The sequence below is a fragment of the Chelonoidis abingdonii genome, chromosome 15 (genome assembly GCF_003597395.2).
Source record: "Chelonoidis abingdonii isolate Lonesome George chromosome 15, CheloAbing_2.0, whole genome shotgun sequence".
Classification (NCBI taxonomy): Eukaryota; Metazoa; Chordata; order Testudines; family Testudinidae; genus Chelonoidis; species Chelonoidis abingdonii.
The window spans coordinates 30,754,378-30,773,832 of record NC_133783.1 but is presented as its reverse complement, the minus strand read 5'-3'; the positions used below and the strand labels follow the sequence as shown (position 1 = coordinate 30,773,832).

The 19,455-nt window shown below is 41.5% G+C and overlaps 1 protein-coding gene across 1 annotated transcript in view; it reads left to right on the top strand.

Annotated features, from left to right (window-relative positions):
• The first annotated feature begins 2,190 nt into the window (after positions 1–2,190).
• The window catches only part of ATAD1 (ATPase family AAA domain containing 1), a 31,567-nt gene continuing 14,302 nt past the window's right edge, over positions 2,191–19,455 (top strand). Inside the window, exons 1-5 of the mRNA XM_032770283.2 lie at positions 2,191–2,729; positions 9,062–9,235; positions 12,714–12,812; positions 13,268–13,388; positions 15,553–15,753. Coding sequence (XP_032626174.1) covers positions 9,074–9,235; positions 12,714–12,812; positions 13,268–13,388; positions 15,553–15,753 — 583 coding nt within the window. The 5' untranslated portion in view covers positions 2,191–2,729; positions 9,062–9,073. The remainder of the gene's footprint in view (positions 2,730–9,061; positions 9,236–12,713; positions 12,813–13,267; positions 13,389–15,552; positions 15,754–19,455) is intronic.

Below are 19,455 nucleotides of genomic sequence, written 5' to 3'. Positions count from 1 at the left end.
ATATTTTTTCTGGAAAGTTTGAATAAAACTAAGTAGGTTACAAGATACATAAGCTATATCACCAGTTTGTTTGTTCATTATTAATATTAAATATTTGTTCTCTGCTAGTAAAATAGTTTTGTATTACCAAATTAGAATTGTTTACATGTGTGGTACTGAGTATCCACTTAACGCTAGGAAATGTTTTTATACTAATAAGGTGTTTGAAGTGTTAAACTGTTTTTGCTATGCATTCTGGTCACACAACTATTTTATTATGGTTTTGCTTGTCAGACAGCTATTGTATTATTATTATGCATGTGCTGGTCAGACGCCTATTGTTTAATATGTGCACTTTGTTGATTTTACACCTGTTGTATTATGTGGCTGTTGGGTAGGCACACAATGTGAAAAAATTATCTAAGTTATAACAATTGTACAGAATTTAAGATTTGGACCAGAAGAAAAGACTGGAGTGGGGTAGGGGTATGAAGAAGAGTGAAGAAAGACAAAAATGATTTTCACTAGTTCATCTTTCAGACTTCAAGAAGTATTACACAGCAACTGTATCTAAAAGGCATGGACAGTTTTTACTCAAGGCAAGACCTACTCAGACCTTTCTTTTTAGGTATATTTAGCATATATAACTAACACAGAAGGTAAGTGTATTAAAATCTTAACTTTTTACCCTTACTTTTTTAAACTAGTAGATGGTCCTGCGGTAAACAGACAGCTGAGGCAGTAAATTAAAAAACAAATAATAAATGCTTCTTGATTCAGTAGTTTCCTTAAATTTTATATATCACTAGCTATATAAAATCTTAGGGAGATTTGATGCTGTAACCTTCAATCCACTCAGATCCACCAAGTTAAACCTCTTCCATAAAAACTATATCCTTTTTTTGGTCAGAAAACCACAGACATATTTTTCAAGTCTCTTCCCTTTATCAAAACCAGAGAAATGAGGATAATATTAACAATAACAAATGTGCCCAACCCGGAATTACATTATCAAATAGGAGATGTGAATTTTGGTTCTGAGCCAGGAGATAGAAATTCTTTTGGAGCAGAATGCTTCTCCGCTGGGGATAATCTTGCTCTTGACAAGCTACCCTACCCCATCATGCCTAATCCTAAGAGTGTCACTGATGGATTTGGGAGTGAACCATACGGACACATTCCTTTTTGGGTAGACGAAGAATCAAAACAATCTGATGTTTTTGAAAGATGGGAGAGTAATGTTAGAAGAATCTGATAGATGACTGTCAAACCTTAGAAGTGAAGTTGGTGACAAACTAAAATACACATTTTCTGTACTTGGAATAAGATTCATTTTTTATTTATTGGGGTATTATAGTTTGTAATCATATAATTATTGTACTTTTAGCATAAAGCTACTATATCTTCACTTGGAATAATAATTCAGTCAATTTTAAATTAGAAGTTAAATAGGGAAGATCCTCAGCTGGTGTAAATTGTCATAACTCCTTTGAAATCAATAAGCTAAGGATCTATCCCATATTATTTGGGAAGCCAGTTAGCTGAAGCATGCTTATGGCATCCATTTTTCTCCATGTGATAAGACAGAGCTCAAATATAATGGGTCCCAGTCTTAAAAAGATTTATATATCTGCTTAAAATTATGAGCATGAGGAACACCAATGAAGTCAATGAGAGTACTTGTGCATAAAGTTAAGCATGTAAAAGAGTCAGAGGATCAGAGACATAATCATTAATAATTTATATACCTCTAACTGCTTGTTCTGAGTAGATTAGTTGATCTATATCAAGCAGCTTGCACTTAGCTGTATGAAAACATAGGTATTGCATTAGGAAAGTAGCATGTTGGTATATTGATGCTAGAACTGAGGACTAGGAAAGAACATTCCCAGCCCTGTCACTTACTTCGTATGTGACCTTCAACAACTAATTTTCTCTCTCTGGGCCTACATTTTTTAATCCATACAACGTGGACAGTAATCAAGGCTGGGTGTGTTCTGCACCAAGTCAGAGCTAAATTCCGCAGCAGTTCCACGTACTATTTAAATTTATGCAATTAAATGTGACAGTGAATTATTCAATTATTGCAGCAGCACTTGTACTATTTACATTTGACCGTACGTTTAGATTTAACTGAGTTGTATATTGAAAAAGGCGGAACTGTTGTCGCCGGGAGCAGGGGACTTTGGCAGGCGGGGCTGGGGCACCTCAGGGCGCAGCGGGTAGTGCGGCTTTGGGGCTGTCCCAGCGATATGCCGCGGAACGGCGAGCGCCGGGCAGAGAACTGGTGGCCGAGGCTGTAGCGATTAGCGCGCAGAACCAGGCTGCCGCGGCGGGGCCGGTTCCCCCTCAGCGCGGGGGCAGCGTGACTTGCCGGGGAGGCAGAGGCATCATTTCGCAGCCCAAGGTTGTCCCGCCTTTCGGCGGAGAAAGGGCCTCGGCCGAGCGGCCTGGGGCGACGCCGAGCCCCACAGCGGGGGGCAGCTGCCGGGATCCCTGAGGCCGACAGTTCCCTATGGGCAGCAGCAGGGTCTGCGTCAGCTTCCAGCTGTCGGTTCTGGCGGAGAGAAGCCAGCCTAGCTGCCCACCGTGCGCGGCCGGCCAAGGCGGAACCTTTGTGCGGAGCCGCCTGCTGCAGGGCTGGGGGAGGGAGTTTAACAGGCACTCGCCGCCGAGGCCGGCTGCTTCCTTCCTTCTGGCTGGTGCGCGCCGCCCGTGACCCGCCGCCTCACGCTGGCGCCTGGCTCGGGGTGAGTGTCCCGTGCGGAGCGGGCTGTGGGCCGGGGCGGGGAGTCCTGCACTTACTAGCGCTTCCTGTTAACCCGCGGCTCGGGGGAGGGGGGGGGAGGGAGAGCGGGACGGTGCTTCCTGCCCGCCACTGCATCGCCGGGGCTGCCCCCGGGCCTGGATGCTCCTGCCCCAGCCGCCAGGGGCCGGTGCTCCAGTCCCTGCCCTCCTACTGCATCATTTCTCGCCCGCCTCTGCCCCTGGGCTCCAGAGGTCATTCCGGGCCCTCTCTGGGCAGTCAGTGTTGCTTCCGCAGTCAGCAGCCACCTTGCTCAAGAGGTGCCAGCGCTAGTGCCCTTCAGTGACTGGCGAGAATACTGTGCGCCTATAGTCTCCTCTGTCTTCAGTTTTTAAAGCACTTTATACTCTGGGATCGTCCCAATACCCTGTCGCTTCTGTTTTGTGGATAGGGAATTGAAGTCTGTAGAGATTAAATTATTTGCACAGGGTTGCATAGGTGGTCTGCAGTCGAGCTAGGAATAGACCTGACATCTCCCCACTCTGCTGCTTTTGTGTTTTTCTAGCTTACCAATTTTGGCGTGAATGGACAGTGTAGGCCCACATTGGTGATCAGCCTATGATGGTCACACTAGGTGGGAAACAGCACGGATAAAAATCAGTGGTTTAAAAAAATGGAATTTTTTATTTAAATTGGGCGGAATAGATCAGGACAAGGAGAAGTCAAAATAAATGGGAGAAGGAAGGGACAGGCTGTAGAAACAAAAGTGAAACTGTTTGAGCAGTGTATTCTAGAAGTCGTGAGGTCTTTCTGAGCATAGCCTTCATTGATTTGAGATTGACTATACCATTCTCTCACTGGAAGGGAAAACCTATAATAGCAGCAGGCCTTAAGAGACCCAGTTTGGGGCTCATCTCTCTCTGAATTTTGAAGAATATGTATTAAGGTTATAACAATGAACAAGAATGCACTTTTATGTAGAAATCCATGATTAAATTGAGTCTTCCTGACTAATGATTTAAGTCAAATCCACCCTGCTGGGAAGAGTCTACATGTTGCTTGAGAGAATCCTTTAGCTCACCCAAACGCTATCAAGATTTTTTGTATTAGATCAAAATACTCTGGGTTTAGACTTTGGTTGAAGGTGAACTGGTGATCTTGGGCATGTGTAAAATAAGAACAAAAAGTGGTTTGACAGTTTCCAGATAAGGAGAGGTGGGGGAAAATATACATTTACCAATGATAAAAACAAATCTCTCCCTGGGATTTTTGTTTTTTTTTAAAGTACACCTCTACCCGGATATAGCGCAGTCCTGGGGAGACAAAAAAAATCTCACTGCGTTATATTGAACTTGCTTTGCTCCCCTCCGTTCTTTGTTCCCTGACCGCTCCCTCCAGAGACCCCTGTCCCTGATCACCCCCAGGACTCCACCCCCTACCCAACCCTCCTGTCCCCTGACTGCTCCGACCCCTATCGACCCCCACCCCACCCCCGACAGGCACTCACCAGCAGCGGTGGGAGGCGGAGTAGCCTGGCCCCAGCCTGCTCCACTTTGCCACCTCCCAGCTGTGGCGCTCTGCTTCCCGCTGCCAGTGAGTGCGGGGAGGTTGGGGAAAGGATGCCCCCCGCACTCACCGTGTCGCTGTGGGGCAGCTGGGGAAAGGTCCTGCACTCACCTGCCTGGCGGGAAGTGGAGCACCATGGCTGAGAGCTGGCGGGGTGGAGCAGGCTGGGGCTGGGCTGCTCCGCTTCCCGCCACCGGTGAGTACAGAGGGCGTCCTTTCCCCAACCTCCCCGCACTCCCTGGCGGCACCACTGCTGGTGAGTGCGGGGGGGACCCCTTCTCCCAAACCCCCTTCCCCGAGAGACATGCTAATCCCCCGGGCCACTCTAGGACTGCGGTGCCCCCAAAAGTGCCCTCCCACAGCTCCTGCCCCCAGACTCTGGGGGGTGAGGAGGAAGCCCCTGACTGCCCCCAAGACCCTCTTCCCCTTATCAAAGCCCTCGGCCCCGGTTTGGCCCGGCACCCTTAACACGCTGCTCAGAGCTTTACTGCCTTGAATGCTAACCCGCTTTATATCTGGTTGTGTTATATCGGGGTAGAGATGCCATAACAGCTGGGAGATAAAAAGCTGAAATTGGCAGAAAAATAGGCCTTAATTTGAAATGTTTGTAAAGAGTCAGATGAAAAACATGTTTTGATTTGACTGAGTTATTAGGATTAAAATTCAACATGGTCTTATGTACCACTGTATTATTTTTATCACTTTTTTACTGACAGTCTAAGCAGAATTGGTATAGCTAATTTAACTGTTCAGTGCACATACATGCTTCCAAACAGCGCATGTTGAATGACCAGTTCTCCTATGGAGCATATTTTTAACATGTATTGGCCGAGTTTTCTATGACCTTAAACCCTTTCCTCATTGACTAAAGTGCACATGCAAAAAGCAGTGGTTCTTTGCATGAAATGTTAGTTTATGCTACTGTACCTGCCCTCTAGTGTATATCCTATAGTCTTCATATGCTTTTGATATTGGGCAGATTATCTGGGGAGAGTCCCATGAGAGACACTGGATGTTTTAAAAGCAGAGAAAGCATGCTGTAACCTCTTCTCCAATCTTGTGACCTCCTAATGTCCTTGGTGTGGTCTCTGAATCTTTTCAGACAATTTTGCCACAATAAAAACAATGTTATTTATAGTGAATGAAACAACAATCGGAAAGAGAAATGACACTTTTTTAGTACCTTTTTTTTACATTTATGTAAGAAATTGTGTGTAACTTAATGGAGACTTCCATTATAAGCGAGCCAGGGGGCCTGTTTAGGGATTAGGATTTAAGATAGCCAAGGACTGTATTGAGGTGATTGGTATTACTGTGACAGATTCTGAAGACTTGATTACCAATGATTTTGGCACTCATACCTGCTGGTTAAAGAGGGGATGATGGAAAGAGGGGAGGGATCAGTGGTTTGAGCATTGGCTTGTTAAACCCAGGGTTGTGAGTTCAATCCTTGAGGGGCCCTTTAGGGATTGGTCCTGCTTTGAGCAGGGGGTTGGACTAGATGACCTCCTGAGGTCCTTTCCAACTCTCGTATTCTATGATTCCAAGAGAAGTTTGGAAAATATAGCAAATGAAAGAGAGGGAAGGTCCCTGAATAAAAGCACTCAGCTTACATCTTGAAAAGAGGAGCATTTGCTCTTGCAAAGAAGTCCATGGAGAGAGTGGGGTTTTTTTTGTTTTTTTTTTATGAGAAGATAAGCAAAGTATGTCTTGGGAGAGCAAGAGAAACCAGAGCAGCTGCCCAGTTTTGTATGCTTGTAGAGGGCTCTTGTACAGGCAGGTAGAATGGTGCAACAACAAACAAAATTAAAATGCAGCCATTGGTCAGACAAAACTTTCTTAGAACAGTTAATCAAAGGTCCAACTCTTATCAGTGAACTGACAGAAAAATCCACTAAAATACACTGGGCAAAAGGTCTTAAAATACATCTCTACCTCGATATAACGCTGTCCTCGGGAGCCAAAAAATCTTACCGCGTTATAGGTAAAACCATGTTATATTGAACTTGCTTTGATCCACCAGAGTGCGCAGCTTCCCCCCCCCCACCCCCAGAGCACTACATTACCGTGTTATATCGGGTTGCGTTAAATCGAGGTAGAGATATAGTTTAGAAAAACTAACAAAAAAGCCAGTTTTCAATTTAAAAGCTTTTCTTATAGTGTAGTATTTCACTGCAAGCGATTTGATCATGCAGGGATTGCTAAATAAGCATCTTATTGGAGATTCTTTGGTGTTGAGTGATTATTTTTATTCCCTTTGCTTCAGCAAACCAAGTTTTAACAAAATCAAACTGTCTACATGATTCTAATGAGTTAATCTCCTAAAAAGGCAGACTTTATCTCATGTGTAAGTATATACTTGGAAATTTAAGAGTAAAACATATTCCTAGAAGTAAAGATGACCTTAAAAGAGTTTAAAAAATTTTTTTAGTGATCGGTATTAGAACATGTTAGCCAGCTCTAGCAGTCCTCTGGTAGGCATTGAACTGTAGTGTTTTTTTTATTGCTGTCTGCTGAATCCATCTCGGGCAGTCACGCAGAACGGAATGGCATCACCGTCTTAACATGAGTGCAGGATCTTTGCATGTATAACTGAATAGCAGTTAGCCAGGATAGGGAAAAGAATAAGAGTACTTTGGTTCTAAATCATCCAGTTTGGCCCTGGCTGTCAGCTCAGTTTGGAACTCAGCCATGGAGCAGCAGAAATGGTACATGTTGCTAAAGGATCTCTTACTCCGTCACCTGAGACCACTGGTCTCCGATCTTTTTATACCCAAGATCACTTTTTGAATTTAAGGGCAACCCAGGATCTTTCCTGAGGCACCCTGCTCCGCAAAGGGTGCCCCCCTGTTGCTTGCTCTCCCCCACCTTCACTCTAACCGGGATGGGGCAGAAGTTTGGGAGGGGATGTGTTGGCTTTGGTCTGGGGACGAGGAGTTCGCAGTGTGGGAGGGGGCTCTGGGCTGAGCCTGGGACAGGAGTTGGTATGCAGGAGCGGGTGAGGGGTACAAGATCTGAGAGGGTGTTTGGGTGCAGGAGGGGGCTCCGGGTTGGGGCAGGGGTTTGGGGTGCAGGAGGGGGTCTGGAGTACTGGCTCCAGGAGGGGTTGGGGTTACCTCTGTCAGCGACGCAGCGAGGCTAAGGGAGGCGCCCTGCCTGTTGCAGCCCCACACCACTCCCAGAAGGGACCAACATGCCCCTGTGGCCCCTGGGTGGGGGAGGGAGGCACGTGGCACTGCGTGCTGCCCACAAAACTCCCATTGGCTGGGAACAGGGAACTGTGGCCAATGGGAGCTGTGGGAGTGGTGCTTGCAGGTAGGAGCAGTGCGTAGAGAGCCCTGGTCCCTTCCTCCAGGCCGTGGGGCCGCGGCAGGCAGGGAGCTCTGCTGCACCGCAGCGACCAGAGATTGCGATTGACTGGGAGAAGTCCCCAGGATCGACAGATTGGCGACCATTGCCCTAAAAAGGAAGGCATCAGTGGTTGAATGAGGCTGCTGAAAGTTTGCAGACTTGAGACCCTCCTAGTTCAGTAGCACATAGTCCTGGTCTGCACCTAAAAACTACATTGACCAAGCTGCCTTGCTGAGGGCTGTGAAATTTTGCAACCATGTGATGCCATTAAATTGAGATTTCCTTCACTGGAGAAGCAGCTAGGTCAACAGAAGAATTCTTTCACTGACCTAGCTACTGCCTCTCAGAGGTGGATTACCTACATCGATGGAAAAAAATCCTCTTCTGTTGATGTAGGAGGAGTCCACACTACTCCAGAATAGGTGCAGCACCATAGCTGTGCTGCTGTAATGTAGACATATCCATAGATGGTATCCTTGCACTGACCCCCAGATTCCAAATCTGATGATTTTTTACATGTTAGGACCAGGAGAATTTATTACTTCTCCATATGGTGTCACACTTCTCCATATGGTGGAGACTGCATCACCTAAAGGAACTTTATCAAGTGGTAAAGGTTGGCTTCAGAGAAGCCAGCAGTAGAAAATACTGTAGTTAAGTCTGCTACAAAGCCAGCATTTACAGCCTTCTGGGGAACTCTACAAATCAAGAGTACAGATGTCTTGTAATGGATCCAACCTACAATTCTCTACTTTCTAATACCCAAATGTGGACTACAGGTCTTAAAAATGTGACAGTGAGACACATACAAAAGTAGTAGAGGAAGAAGTTTGAAATACTGTGTTAAAGAAAGATATAAACAGGCAGTTCTTTTCCTTGTCATTTTGAGTCAACATTTTTTGATGTTGTTAAATCACAGCAGTAAAACAGCAGGCTTGAATAGGAATGGGCTAAACTTGAAACTAAAATGTGGCATGTTCCTTTTAGTAAGATATTGTATGGTTGAAAGGAAGACACAATTTTTAGGAAACAACTTTTCTGAAATGAGGACCTTGCTGAATACATTAAAATACAGAAGCAAGGATTCAACTGGTTGTCTTTTGTACTTTAACAGAGGTGAAAATGAAACCAGATGTTGACTAAGCATTTAACCCTTTCCGTTCTTATTTTTGTCCTTCTGTTTCCAGTTTGAGGATGATCATAAGTTTACATATTGTCAATCACAAGTGTGTCCTTTAGTTGTTTAGTTCCAGATTTAACTAATTAGTTTAGCAAGAAGTTACATATAAGCTTGTGCCACCACTGTAAAAATAGTCTGACTGTTACATAAGTGGATAAATATTTCTAAAATGTTTTTTAAAGAAAATAAAGTGCATATTTTTCAAGGCTAAAGCTTTTTTTCTTCTGACTTCTGTTTAGTATTAAATCAAAATGGTTCATGCTGAAGCCTTTTCTCGCCCCCTGAGTCGGAATGAAGTTGTTGGTTTAATTTTCCGTTTGACGATATTTGGTGCGGTAACCTATTTTACCATTAAATGGATGGTAGATGCAATTGATCCAACCAGGAAGCAAAAAGTGGAAGCCCAGAAACAGGTAAGACCAAACTTTCAATTTTTTTTGCTTTCTAAGAGCACTTTCACCAACTGCTGAAGCACATTTAGGACAGGGATTGAAAGAACCCACTCAGTAGAAGTCAGTGGGAACATTTCTTTGGCAGGTATTATGGCCTAAACTGTCAATGTCTGCAAAATTTAAACTTTAGTTTAAAATCAACTTTCTAGCTCATATGGTTGTGAAAACCTTCCAAATGTAAAGTGATGCAGTGTTGTCTTCCTCAAGTCTGCAGACAGCTACAATACCTTTTATGCTGCTAATAGCTTTGCTTAATTAGCAGCAGGGTGAAATTAATACTCTGTCTCACTGCTGCTGTTTGAAACTTTGTGAGCAGCTGTAAAACTAAAGAAACAGTCTAATTCTCTGGTACTGCTGCAGCTTTGGGGGAATTTGAGTTAATGTAGCAGATGTAGGATCGATGGGAAGAATAATAAGAAGCCAGTGTAGCTCCATCAGGAGCTATTTACCTGAAAAAATCAAAAAGGAATCCTACAAAAAAATGTGGAGACGTGGATGAATTGCTAAAGAGGGGTACAAAGGAATAGCACCATCATGTAGGAATGAAAATAGAAAGGCTAAAGCACATGAGTTACACCTATCAAGTGACAGAAGGCAATAAGAAGAGGTTCTTTAAATACATAGGAGCACAAGGAAGGAAGGAGAAAGTGTAAGTCCTCTACTTAGCGGGAAAAGAAGAGCTAATAACAGATGACATCAAGAAAGCTGAGATGTTCAATGCCTACTTTGCTTCAGTCTTCCCTAAAAAGGTTAATGGTGAGCAGATACTCAACACAAGAAATATTAACAAGGGAGACTGGATGCAAGCCAAAATAGAAAAGACCAGTTTAGAGTATTTAGATATGGTAGATGTATTCAAGTCGGCAGAGCCTAATGAAATTCATTCTAGGGTACTTAAGGAGCTAGCTGAAGCCATCTAGGAGTCCTTAGCAATTATCTGTGAGAACTTCTGGAGAACGGGTGAGGTCCCAGAAAACTGCAGAAGGGCAAACAGAGTACCTGTCTTTTAAAAGGGGGAACAAAGAGGGCCCAGGGAATGACAGACCAGCCTTACTTTGACACCTGGAAAGATACTGGAACAAATTATTAGACAATTAATTCATAAGCACTTTAAGACAATGGGGATAAAGAATAACTAACATGGATTTGTCAACAAATCTTGCCAAACCCAACCTAATTTTGTTCCTTGACAGGTTTATTGCCTGGTAGATAGGGAGAAAGCTGTCTATGATATGTCTTGATTTTCATAAGGCTTTTGACACAGTCCCATGTGACATTCTCATAAGCAAAGTATGGAAATGTGGTCCAGATGAAATGATTTCAAGATGGGTGCACAACTAGCTAAAAGAGTAGTTATCAATGGTTTGCTGTCAAATGGGAGGGGAGGGCGGCGTGGCATATCTAGTGGTGTCCCAGACGAGTCAGTTCTGGCTCTGACACTAGTCAATATTTCCATGAATGACTTAGATAATGGAGTGGAGAGTATGCTTATACAATTTGCAGATGACACCAAACTGGGAGTGGTTGCAAGCACTTTGGAGGACAGGATTATAATTAAAAATGATCTTGACAAATTGGAGAATTGTTCTGAAATCAACAAGACGAAATTCAGTAAAGACAAGTGCAAAGTAGTTCACTTACAAAGGAAAAAATTCAAATGCACAACTCCAAAATGGGGAATAACTGGCCCGCTGGAAGTATGCTGAAAAGAGGTTATAGTAGATCACAGATTGTATCAACGTTGTGATGCAGCTGCAAATTAATCTATTTCTGGGGTGTATTAACAGGAGTGTCATATAAGACATGGGAGGTAGTTGTCCTGCTCTATTCAGCACTGGTGCGACCTTAGCTGGAGTATTGTGTCCAATTCTGGGCACCACACTTTAGGAGTGAATCAGGAGGAGAGCAACAAAAATGATAAAAGGTTTAGGTCAGGTTTCCTTTGAGGAATGGTTAAAAACCTGAGCATGTTTCTTCTTAAGAAGGGGGGTGAGGGGGAGGAGCAGATCTGATAAGTCTCCCAAGTATGTTAAGAGCAGTTTAAAAAAAAAAAAAAAAGGACAGTGATCAATTGTTCATATCCACTGAAAGGATAAGTAGTATTGAGCTTACTCTACAGCAAGAGAGATTTAGGTTTGATATTAGGAAAAACTTGCTAACTAAAAGGGTAGCTAAGATCTGGATTATGCTTCGAGAGGTTGTGGAATCGCCATGATTGGAGATTTTTAAGAACAGGTTGGACAAACATCTGTCAGGGAATGGTATAAGTTTACTTGGTTCTGCCACAACTCAGAAGGCTGGACTTGAAGACTTCTTGAAGTTCCTTCCAGACCTACATTTCTATGATTCTCTACAGCAGCTAAGATGCTCTGGACAGGAGGGAAGAGACAGAGACAAAAGCCTTCTCAAGGGGTAGAGTGGTTGGAGTTTTAAATTTCATCACCTACTAACCAGAAGCTGATAGTCTTCAAGCAGAATCTGTCTATAGCACCCTAGTAGCAATCCCACATTCTCCCCATTCCTGGTCCTTCTGGGAAGCAGTGGGGTAACCTGGACCTGGCTATTTCATTTCCTCCCTCCTAAGTCTCTTGCATCTATCTAAAGTTTAGTCTTTTGATTAGTAAGTGGTATAAATTTTTCAAGCCCTGGTTTAAGACAGGAAGTGAACACTAGCATATCCAACTGCAATTTTGTATTTTACATAGTGCCTTGGTGCAAAGGACCTCTAGATAAATGGAGTATACTTACCCCATCATCTTGGCCAGACTAATTAGAGTTAACTCCTTTCATAGGTTCTTTGTTTGATAAGAAATGGTCAGGACTGCTCTCCAGCATCATTTAACAAACTGCATCTTTAATGCAAACTTCTTTATACTGCTGGGGCAGTGCTTTTATACAGGCAGAGGGAGGAGTACCCCCTACTGCAGAGATCGGCAACCTTCGGCATGCAGCCCATCAGGGTAATCTGAACATGGGCTGTGAGACATTTTGTTTATGTTGACTGTCCACAGGCACGGCCCTCTGCAGCTCCCAGTAGCCGTGGTTCCCCATTCCCAGGCAATGGGAGCTGTGGGAAGTGGTAGCCACCACCCATTAATGTGCCAGTTCTGAAGGACTGAGTCAAAGCAGGATTTTTATGGCTTTTCAGTCTTGAATGTGTCTGCTGTGAGTGGCACTCAGAGTATTGTCTATGTAATTTTTTGATGTGACATTTGTTGGAAACAGAGACCACGAATTAGCTTCACATAGGCCACTGAGTAGATGGACAGTAATGCCTTTTTATTGCAAAGGACTCAAGCCATATTGAACGAATGACTTCCTATCTCATTTCTAGCTCCTAACTTCCAACCCCCAAAATAGCAACTGCTTAAAGTCTGGTTTTAAACTATTTAACCATTTTCTTTCTCTAATGTTCATGGCTTCTGTTCTCTCTTTCTAGGCAGAAAAACTAATGAAGCAGATTGGGGTGAAAAATGTCAAGCTTACTGAATATGAAATGAGCATTGCCGCACATCTAGTAGACCCTCTTAGCATGCATGTAAGACACTATATTCACTGCTCATTTTCCCCTCATTATTCCTATAAGAAGTATGAAACTTTATGTATGTATAAAACAGTGCAACATTTGATACATAGAAGCTCTTAATAGTGTCATTGATAGTCAAATCTATCCTTCAACTAGAAATTATATTTTCATAAATATAGAACTTTGAAATTTTAAAAGCTCATCATTGTCCCAAGTGGAAAATAATTTTCTACCAGGAAATCTTAACTGCATCATAGAGAGAAACCTGCATTTTTCTCTGCATTTTGTTATATTATGTATAAAAATAATTAAATTTATGTGGTTTTGAATATGAGATTGCACACTGCATTTTTTTGTTGTTTGTTTAGTGATTCCCTGGAGGCCATTTAGGAATCAGGGTTATGTTTGCTGGCTGTGGGTATGATACATACATTAACTTTTTTTCCAATACTGTTTTTGTACATCAGGTAACCTGGAGTGATATTGCAGGTTTAGATGATGTCATTACAGATCTGAAGGACACAGTCATTTTACCCATCAAGAAGAAACATTTGTTTGAGAATTCCAGACTCTTGCAGCCACCAAAAGGTAAGGAGAAAGCATTCTAGATCAGAAGTTCTCAAATTGGGGGTTGGGACCCCTCAGGGGGATGCAGGGTTATTACATGGGAGGTTGCGAGCTGTCAGCCTCCACCCTAAACCCCACTTTGCCTCCAGCATTTATAATGGTGTTAAATATATTTTAAAAGTGTTTTTAATTTATGGAGGGAGTGCCGCACTTGGAGGCTTGCTATGTGAAAGGGGTCACCAGTACAAAAGTTTGAGAACCACTGTTCTAGATATAACTTGTCCGTGGTTTCTTTTATTAACAAAAATTGTAATGACTATCTAGGACAAAAAAAATTATTTAAAATTTATGCTTTCAAGATGACTGTTCCAGACAAATTGGGTATTATCAATAATAGCCTTGTGTTAAGGAGAAGGGTCAAATCACAGCCTGATATTTAAAGTGTAATTCCTCAGAATGGTATTTTTCTATCACCCTAACTATGAGGATTGACATTATACAATCACCTCTTGCTTATTGCCTGAGGCTTTTTATTTCTTTTGTGAGATGACCATTTGTTTATGTTTAGTCTAAGATTTTTGCACTACTTCACAAACGGTCTTCAGTTATTATATAATGTCGATTTTTATTCTACCAATCCAAATACACATTTCCAAGAGACATCCAACTTGTGCATTAATTCTGGATTTCTGGTGGCGGGGTTTTTTTTTTGTGTGCTCTTTACATTTAGTTTTGTTCTTTTTGCTGAGATCAGATATAACTCTATGGTATATGCCTGGAAATGTTTTCACACTTACTAAGGATAGCAGTGCACTGATAAAAACGAAGGCCTTAAATGAGAAGATTTACTGCAAGCTAATTTTGCTGGTCTCTTTTGACCCGGACCCAGATCTCCAGTAATCCAGGCAATAAGGGAATGCAAGTGTGATTATGTAGACCCTTCATCCCTCCTTCTCTGGTGTTTAGTTACATAAATTCACTGCCAACTTAACACAACCTAAGAGAGAGAAGGTCAAAAACCTGCTCTTATTTATAGTATTGTAAAGTTGAACTGTCTCCACTGAAGTTCTTAGTCACAATTGCCTTGTACTCATGGTACATGCAAGCAAAATTTAAGTAGTTAGATAGGAGGACAAGAGTATAAGGCTTATTTTCTATCAACAAGATCTCTTCCATCTTTGCTTTGTATTATGTGAAAGCCTTCTTTGTATAATTAATTACTGTGTACATTTATTTATCAATTGTCCCTTTAAAAAGTTCAGTTCCATTTTGCTTGGAAATAAATGTTTCAGTTTTATAGAAAATTGTTCACTGTTAGTAATTCATCTTGGCTGGAAAATTGGTGTTGTGTCATGTGCTTTAATAAGATGATGAAAGGAGTATTTATGTAGACCTTCCAAACAGACCATGTCCCTCAATTTGATCAGTCATTCAAATCATGAAGCTGGGAGACACATCTCTTAAGTAATTTTCCTTATGTAGATGTAGAAAGCCTCAAACATTTAAATTAAGAAAAAACTAACTCACCAGCTTCTGCAGCTGTGTTTATAGAGAGCACCCATTTAAATCTAACTAAATAAGAAAACCTGTTCACTACAGGAAACTGTAATAAACTGTTTGACTAATTTTAGAAAAAAAATTGAGATTAAGTACTTCTAAATAATATGCATGGAATTTTTAAAAAATAGTTTTAAAATAACTTGTATGGCTTTCCCTACCTCATTACAGACATTTTTTTCCCATAAGTCTTTTCAGGAAGGTAGAGTGACTATAAACAAAGCCCTAGCAAATGCCCCGAGTAACCAAACTGAATTTTTTCCCCCCACTAGCTTGTTTGAATCATAGTAATGTAGAGTGTTACTTATAACTGTAATAGGCACAAAACAAAGCTTCAGATGTTTCTTAAGTTTAAAAAGAGCTGTTATGTATTAATTCTTCACTAAGAAACGAAGGTAAAGCTCTCTTGAATAATTTGAAATTATTGCTTTTTTTTTAATATTAAGACAATAGAATAATTGCAGGACAATTGTGTACATTGAGTTTGGTGGTAGTTACTGAAAGGTACTTGGATGCCAGCCTGAGGGAAATCTAGATAGAATTTGAGTTCATACATTGCTATGTTAGTCACATTGAGGTCTTTCCTTCCTTCCAGTGACCTTAAAACTCTAATACTGTTATTTTTCAGGAGTACTTCTCTATGGCCCTCCAGGTTGTGGTAAAACTCTGATTGCCAAAGCTACAGCAAAGGAAGCAGGTTGTCGATTTATTAATCTCCAGCCTTCAACATTGACTGATAAATGGTATGGGGAGTCTCAGAAACTGGCTGCTGCTGTCTTCTCCCTTGCTGTAAAACTTCAACCTTCCATCATTTTTATCGATGAAATAGGTAACATACATGCCTTTTTCTTAGTCATAGAAATGCAACATTAAACTTTTAAGTGCACGTTGATGTATCTGATGATATCACTAATTCTCAGAAAACATTTGTATTGGCATACAGAACAAAATGGTAATAAAACAAGATTTAATTGTGTAAAAAGTATTGAAGAGCACCCCTTGCAAAGTAGCATGTCTCATATTGCAGAAGTCCTCTGATAAGAGTTAAATTTTAAGTGAAGTTATCCCTATACAATGTCTTTCTTAAAGAGCCTTTCCTTAAAAGCTTTTCCAGCATTAGTAGTTACTGTTTGTGAATTTACACCTGGGGTTAGTTATAGGAGAAATAATACAGTGAACTGAAGTTCCCAGTTTGAGTGTCAATTCTGGAAATATATGTTGGTGGGGTACAGCACCACTGTTCGTTCTTTCTTTCTCCCTGGGGCTAAGTTGGACCTTTCTAGGAATCTCACGTTTAGAGAGGAAAGGCTTTCCTGAAATGCGTAGTTATCACTGGAAGTCCTGGGCAGATTAAACTAGACCTTCCGCTGGTAGAATGTTGAGGAAGCTAAGGGCTTGGAATTAGAAGACTGCAAAGAAATGGGTGGTTAGAATTAACAAAACAGTTGGTATAGTACCTGTGAAGAAGACATCTGCCTTGTCCCAGACCTCCCTACACATCAGTTCATCTCTTATAATTACTTCCTTGCAAATTGGGAATAAGTTGGTTATAAATGTAAATTAGATTCCTGGATAATCTTCAAACTGCTTCCAGTGAAAAAGTGAGGCAATGAAAAACCTAAGCCTGAATCACTGAAGCAGCTGAAAAGGGAAGCACAGCAAAATCTAGCCTAGGATATCATGGGATTGAAAGAATTTCTCAGACAGACAGAATTCAATCTCAAAGGATATTTGTGGCCTCTCTAAAGATGTGTGGGATATCAAATCCCAAATGGTTTGCTCAGGGGAAAGATAGTATCAGCTTTCTTCAGAAGCTGCTCCATACCATATTTAAATTGGCCCCTGTAATGGGCTTCACTCACCGCTAGAGTGCCTCATCTTGGCTGCACTGGGGATTACTCCATCCAGGTCTGTTCACCCCCACCCCCACCCCCACCCAATAGTTGCTCACACTGTTTCCCCTCTTGTTCTGTCTCTGGAACTCAGGTGCTCCCTCTTCATGACTTAGCCCTCTGGCCAGGTCACTGTGTAGTCCTTCCTTTCCAGACTATCAAAACCCCACTGGATCTGCTGTCTTCCACTTTCCCAATGGTTGGTAGAGGAACCTGGCCCAGCCTGCTATTTTGGGTTCCAGTCCCAGGACTCTATGTCCAGCAACTATGGTCTGCTTGCTATTTCCCTGGACTCCTTCTTACTTCTGTTGTGACTCCCCTGCTCTCTAGATTTCCTAGTCCAAACTCCTTCCTTCCAGGGAGTAATTGCAGACTATCCAGCTCTGTAGCTTTAAACACACCTCACTTCCCTTTCAGCTCCTTTCTGCTGCCAGCTTCCTGATTTGTATATCTGCCCTGCATGTTCCTTCTCAGGGGGCTCCATCATCAATCAATCTTTCAAGCACAGGCTGCACCTAAGGGAGAGCCAATTAGGTTAATTGACCTCATTTAATCTGCTCTGCTTTGTGTGGGGTAGATGTCACCATGGACCCCAGCTGCTGTTAGTTATTGAAAGGGCCCACCAGCTGCCTGGTACTAGAAGGCAGGAATCTGACAGGCCCAGACCCATCATCTTCAAGCTGCTGAGTTCAAGGATAAAATAATGTTAATGAATGCTGCCAGAAATGCTCTAACCTTATGTATAAGGGCCACAGAATTTCTCTTTTTATCTTACTTCTCCTCTGATCTTAACAAAGAGCCCTGCATTCAATGGAATATAGCAAATCCTATGGGGGACCACTGTCAGATGCAGCACCAAGTACCCTTCCACCTTCACTGTGGATTTAGCAGGCTTCACAAGATTCTGGAACCCCCCCGCTCTGAAACTTGGCAGACACTTCAAAGACTGAAACCAGATTTGACCAAAAATAGCAGATTTTTTTTTCCTCATCATGAAAAGCATACCTCAACAAATTTAGAAATCAGTTTGTTTTTGTATGTATTCTTGTGGATATGGTAATATTCACTTATATAATCTTCCAACTCCGAGCAGATAACCAGCTAGGCTGAACTCTTCCGTTGACCACCTTTTGGAACTGAGCAGTAACAACTGTGTAGCACTGGAGAGAGTAACAGATTAACACTAAACTGGGTGATACCACACTATCTATTGATTGTAGTATTATCTGCACTGATCATCACAACTTGCACAGCTAGACAGAACCTCTTCACTAGAACCTCTGATGGATCATGTTATGTCTAACCACAACTCCCTTGGAACAATCCATACTCCTGATATGTAACCTTAAATAGCACTAGTTATTCAATTTGTACAGGACATCTGACATACAACTGATATGAAACTTTTTTATGTATATTTAGATTTTGTACTAATTGATATTTGATTTATCAAATTACTTGAATATATTTGTGTTTAGAATATTATTATATAATATAGGAAGGGTAGAAACAGAGGGAACGGAAGCAGTCAGGGATCTGAACATGCCCACATTGGCTTAGTTTTAAGTCTGTGAGGTTTTTTTTTGTTTTCTGTTACAAATATACTTTGGAAGACACCTATTTAACTATAGAACTTTTTGTATACCTGACACCCTTAGACTCAGTTGAAGGCAAAAATTCACTCAAAACTAACCAGTATCTAATCTGTATAAACACAGATAGCAGCCTAGAGATGTGGTATTACAATATTAGTGGAGACATAAATGTCTTTAAAGTAAGGTTATACACCTTAAATTTAGGGTTGTTGATTAATCACAGTTAACTTGTGCAATTAACTAATCCTGTCATTATTTAATGTAGTTGAATGTAGTTGACATTTTTGGAGATCTCTGTTTTTTGCATTAACTGGAAAAAATCACAAGCAATGGATAAATCACCAAAAAAAAAAAAAAAAAGTTTCTTCTCAGTTTCAGCATTTTCCCTTTAAAATGTGCAATGAAATAACTTATTCGGTAGTTAAGATTTGTCCTAATCTTCATAAAGTTGCTTCTATAGATATGGACTATATATTAAAAGAAATTTCCAATGATGTAGAGAGGTGCATCTTTTCCCTCTTTCCTTGCTGGGGGAGAATAGAAATAGCCAAAATGAATATCTAAGATTGACATATATCATTAGTCTGTTGCTTTTCAAGGTCTCCCGGTCACTCTTTGCTTGAATAAAAAGCTTATCATGCAATTTGTGTGGGATTTAAATCTTTATTACTCAGCATTCCAAATGCTTCCTGATGCAAGATAGTTCCCCTCCAGTGGTTTTGCATATACACCAGCCTGGTTTGAAATTGAAGGAGGCTTAGCCATGCCAGTCCCGCTCTTCTTCTGTAGCCCTTAATAGGTTACTCATACCCTTAAGGAAAAATCTTACCTTTGCATATACATGGGGCACCCTCCAACGCTTTAATAGGATTATAACCACTGTTACTAATTTTCTTCTCATATTGCTATAGGATAACCCATGCCTTAGGATCAAGGCCAATTTCACACTTTTCTGGCTAAATGTGAAAGATATCAAGCTCTTTTATCCCTGAGCTCCTCACAGAACAAGATATTAAATGGATACTACTGAACTCCAGAATGTTT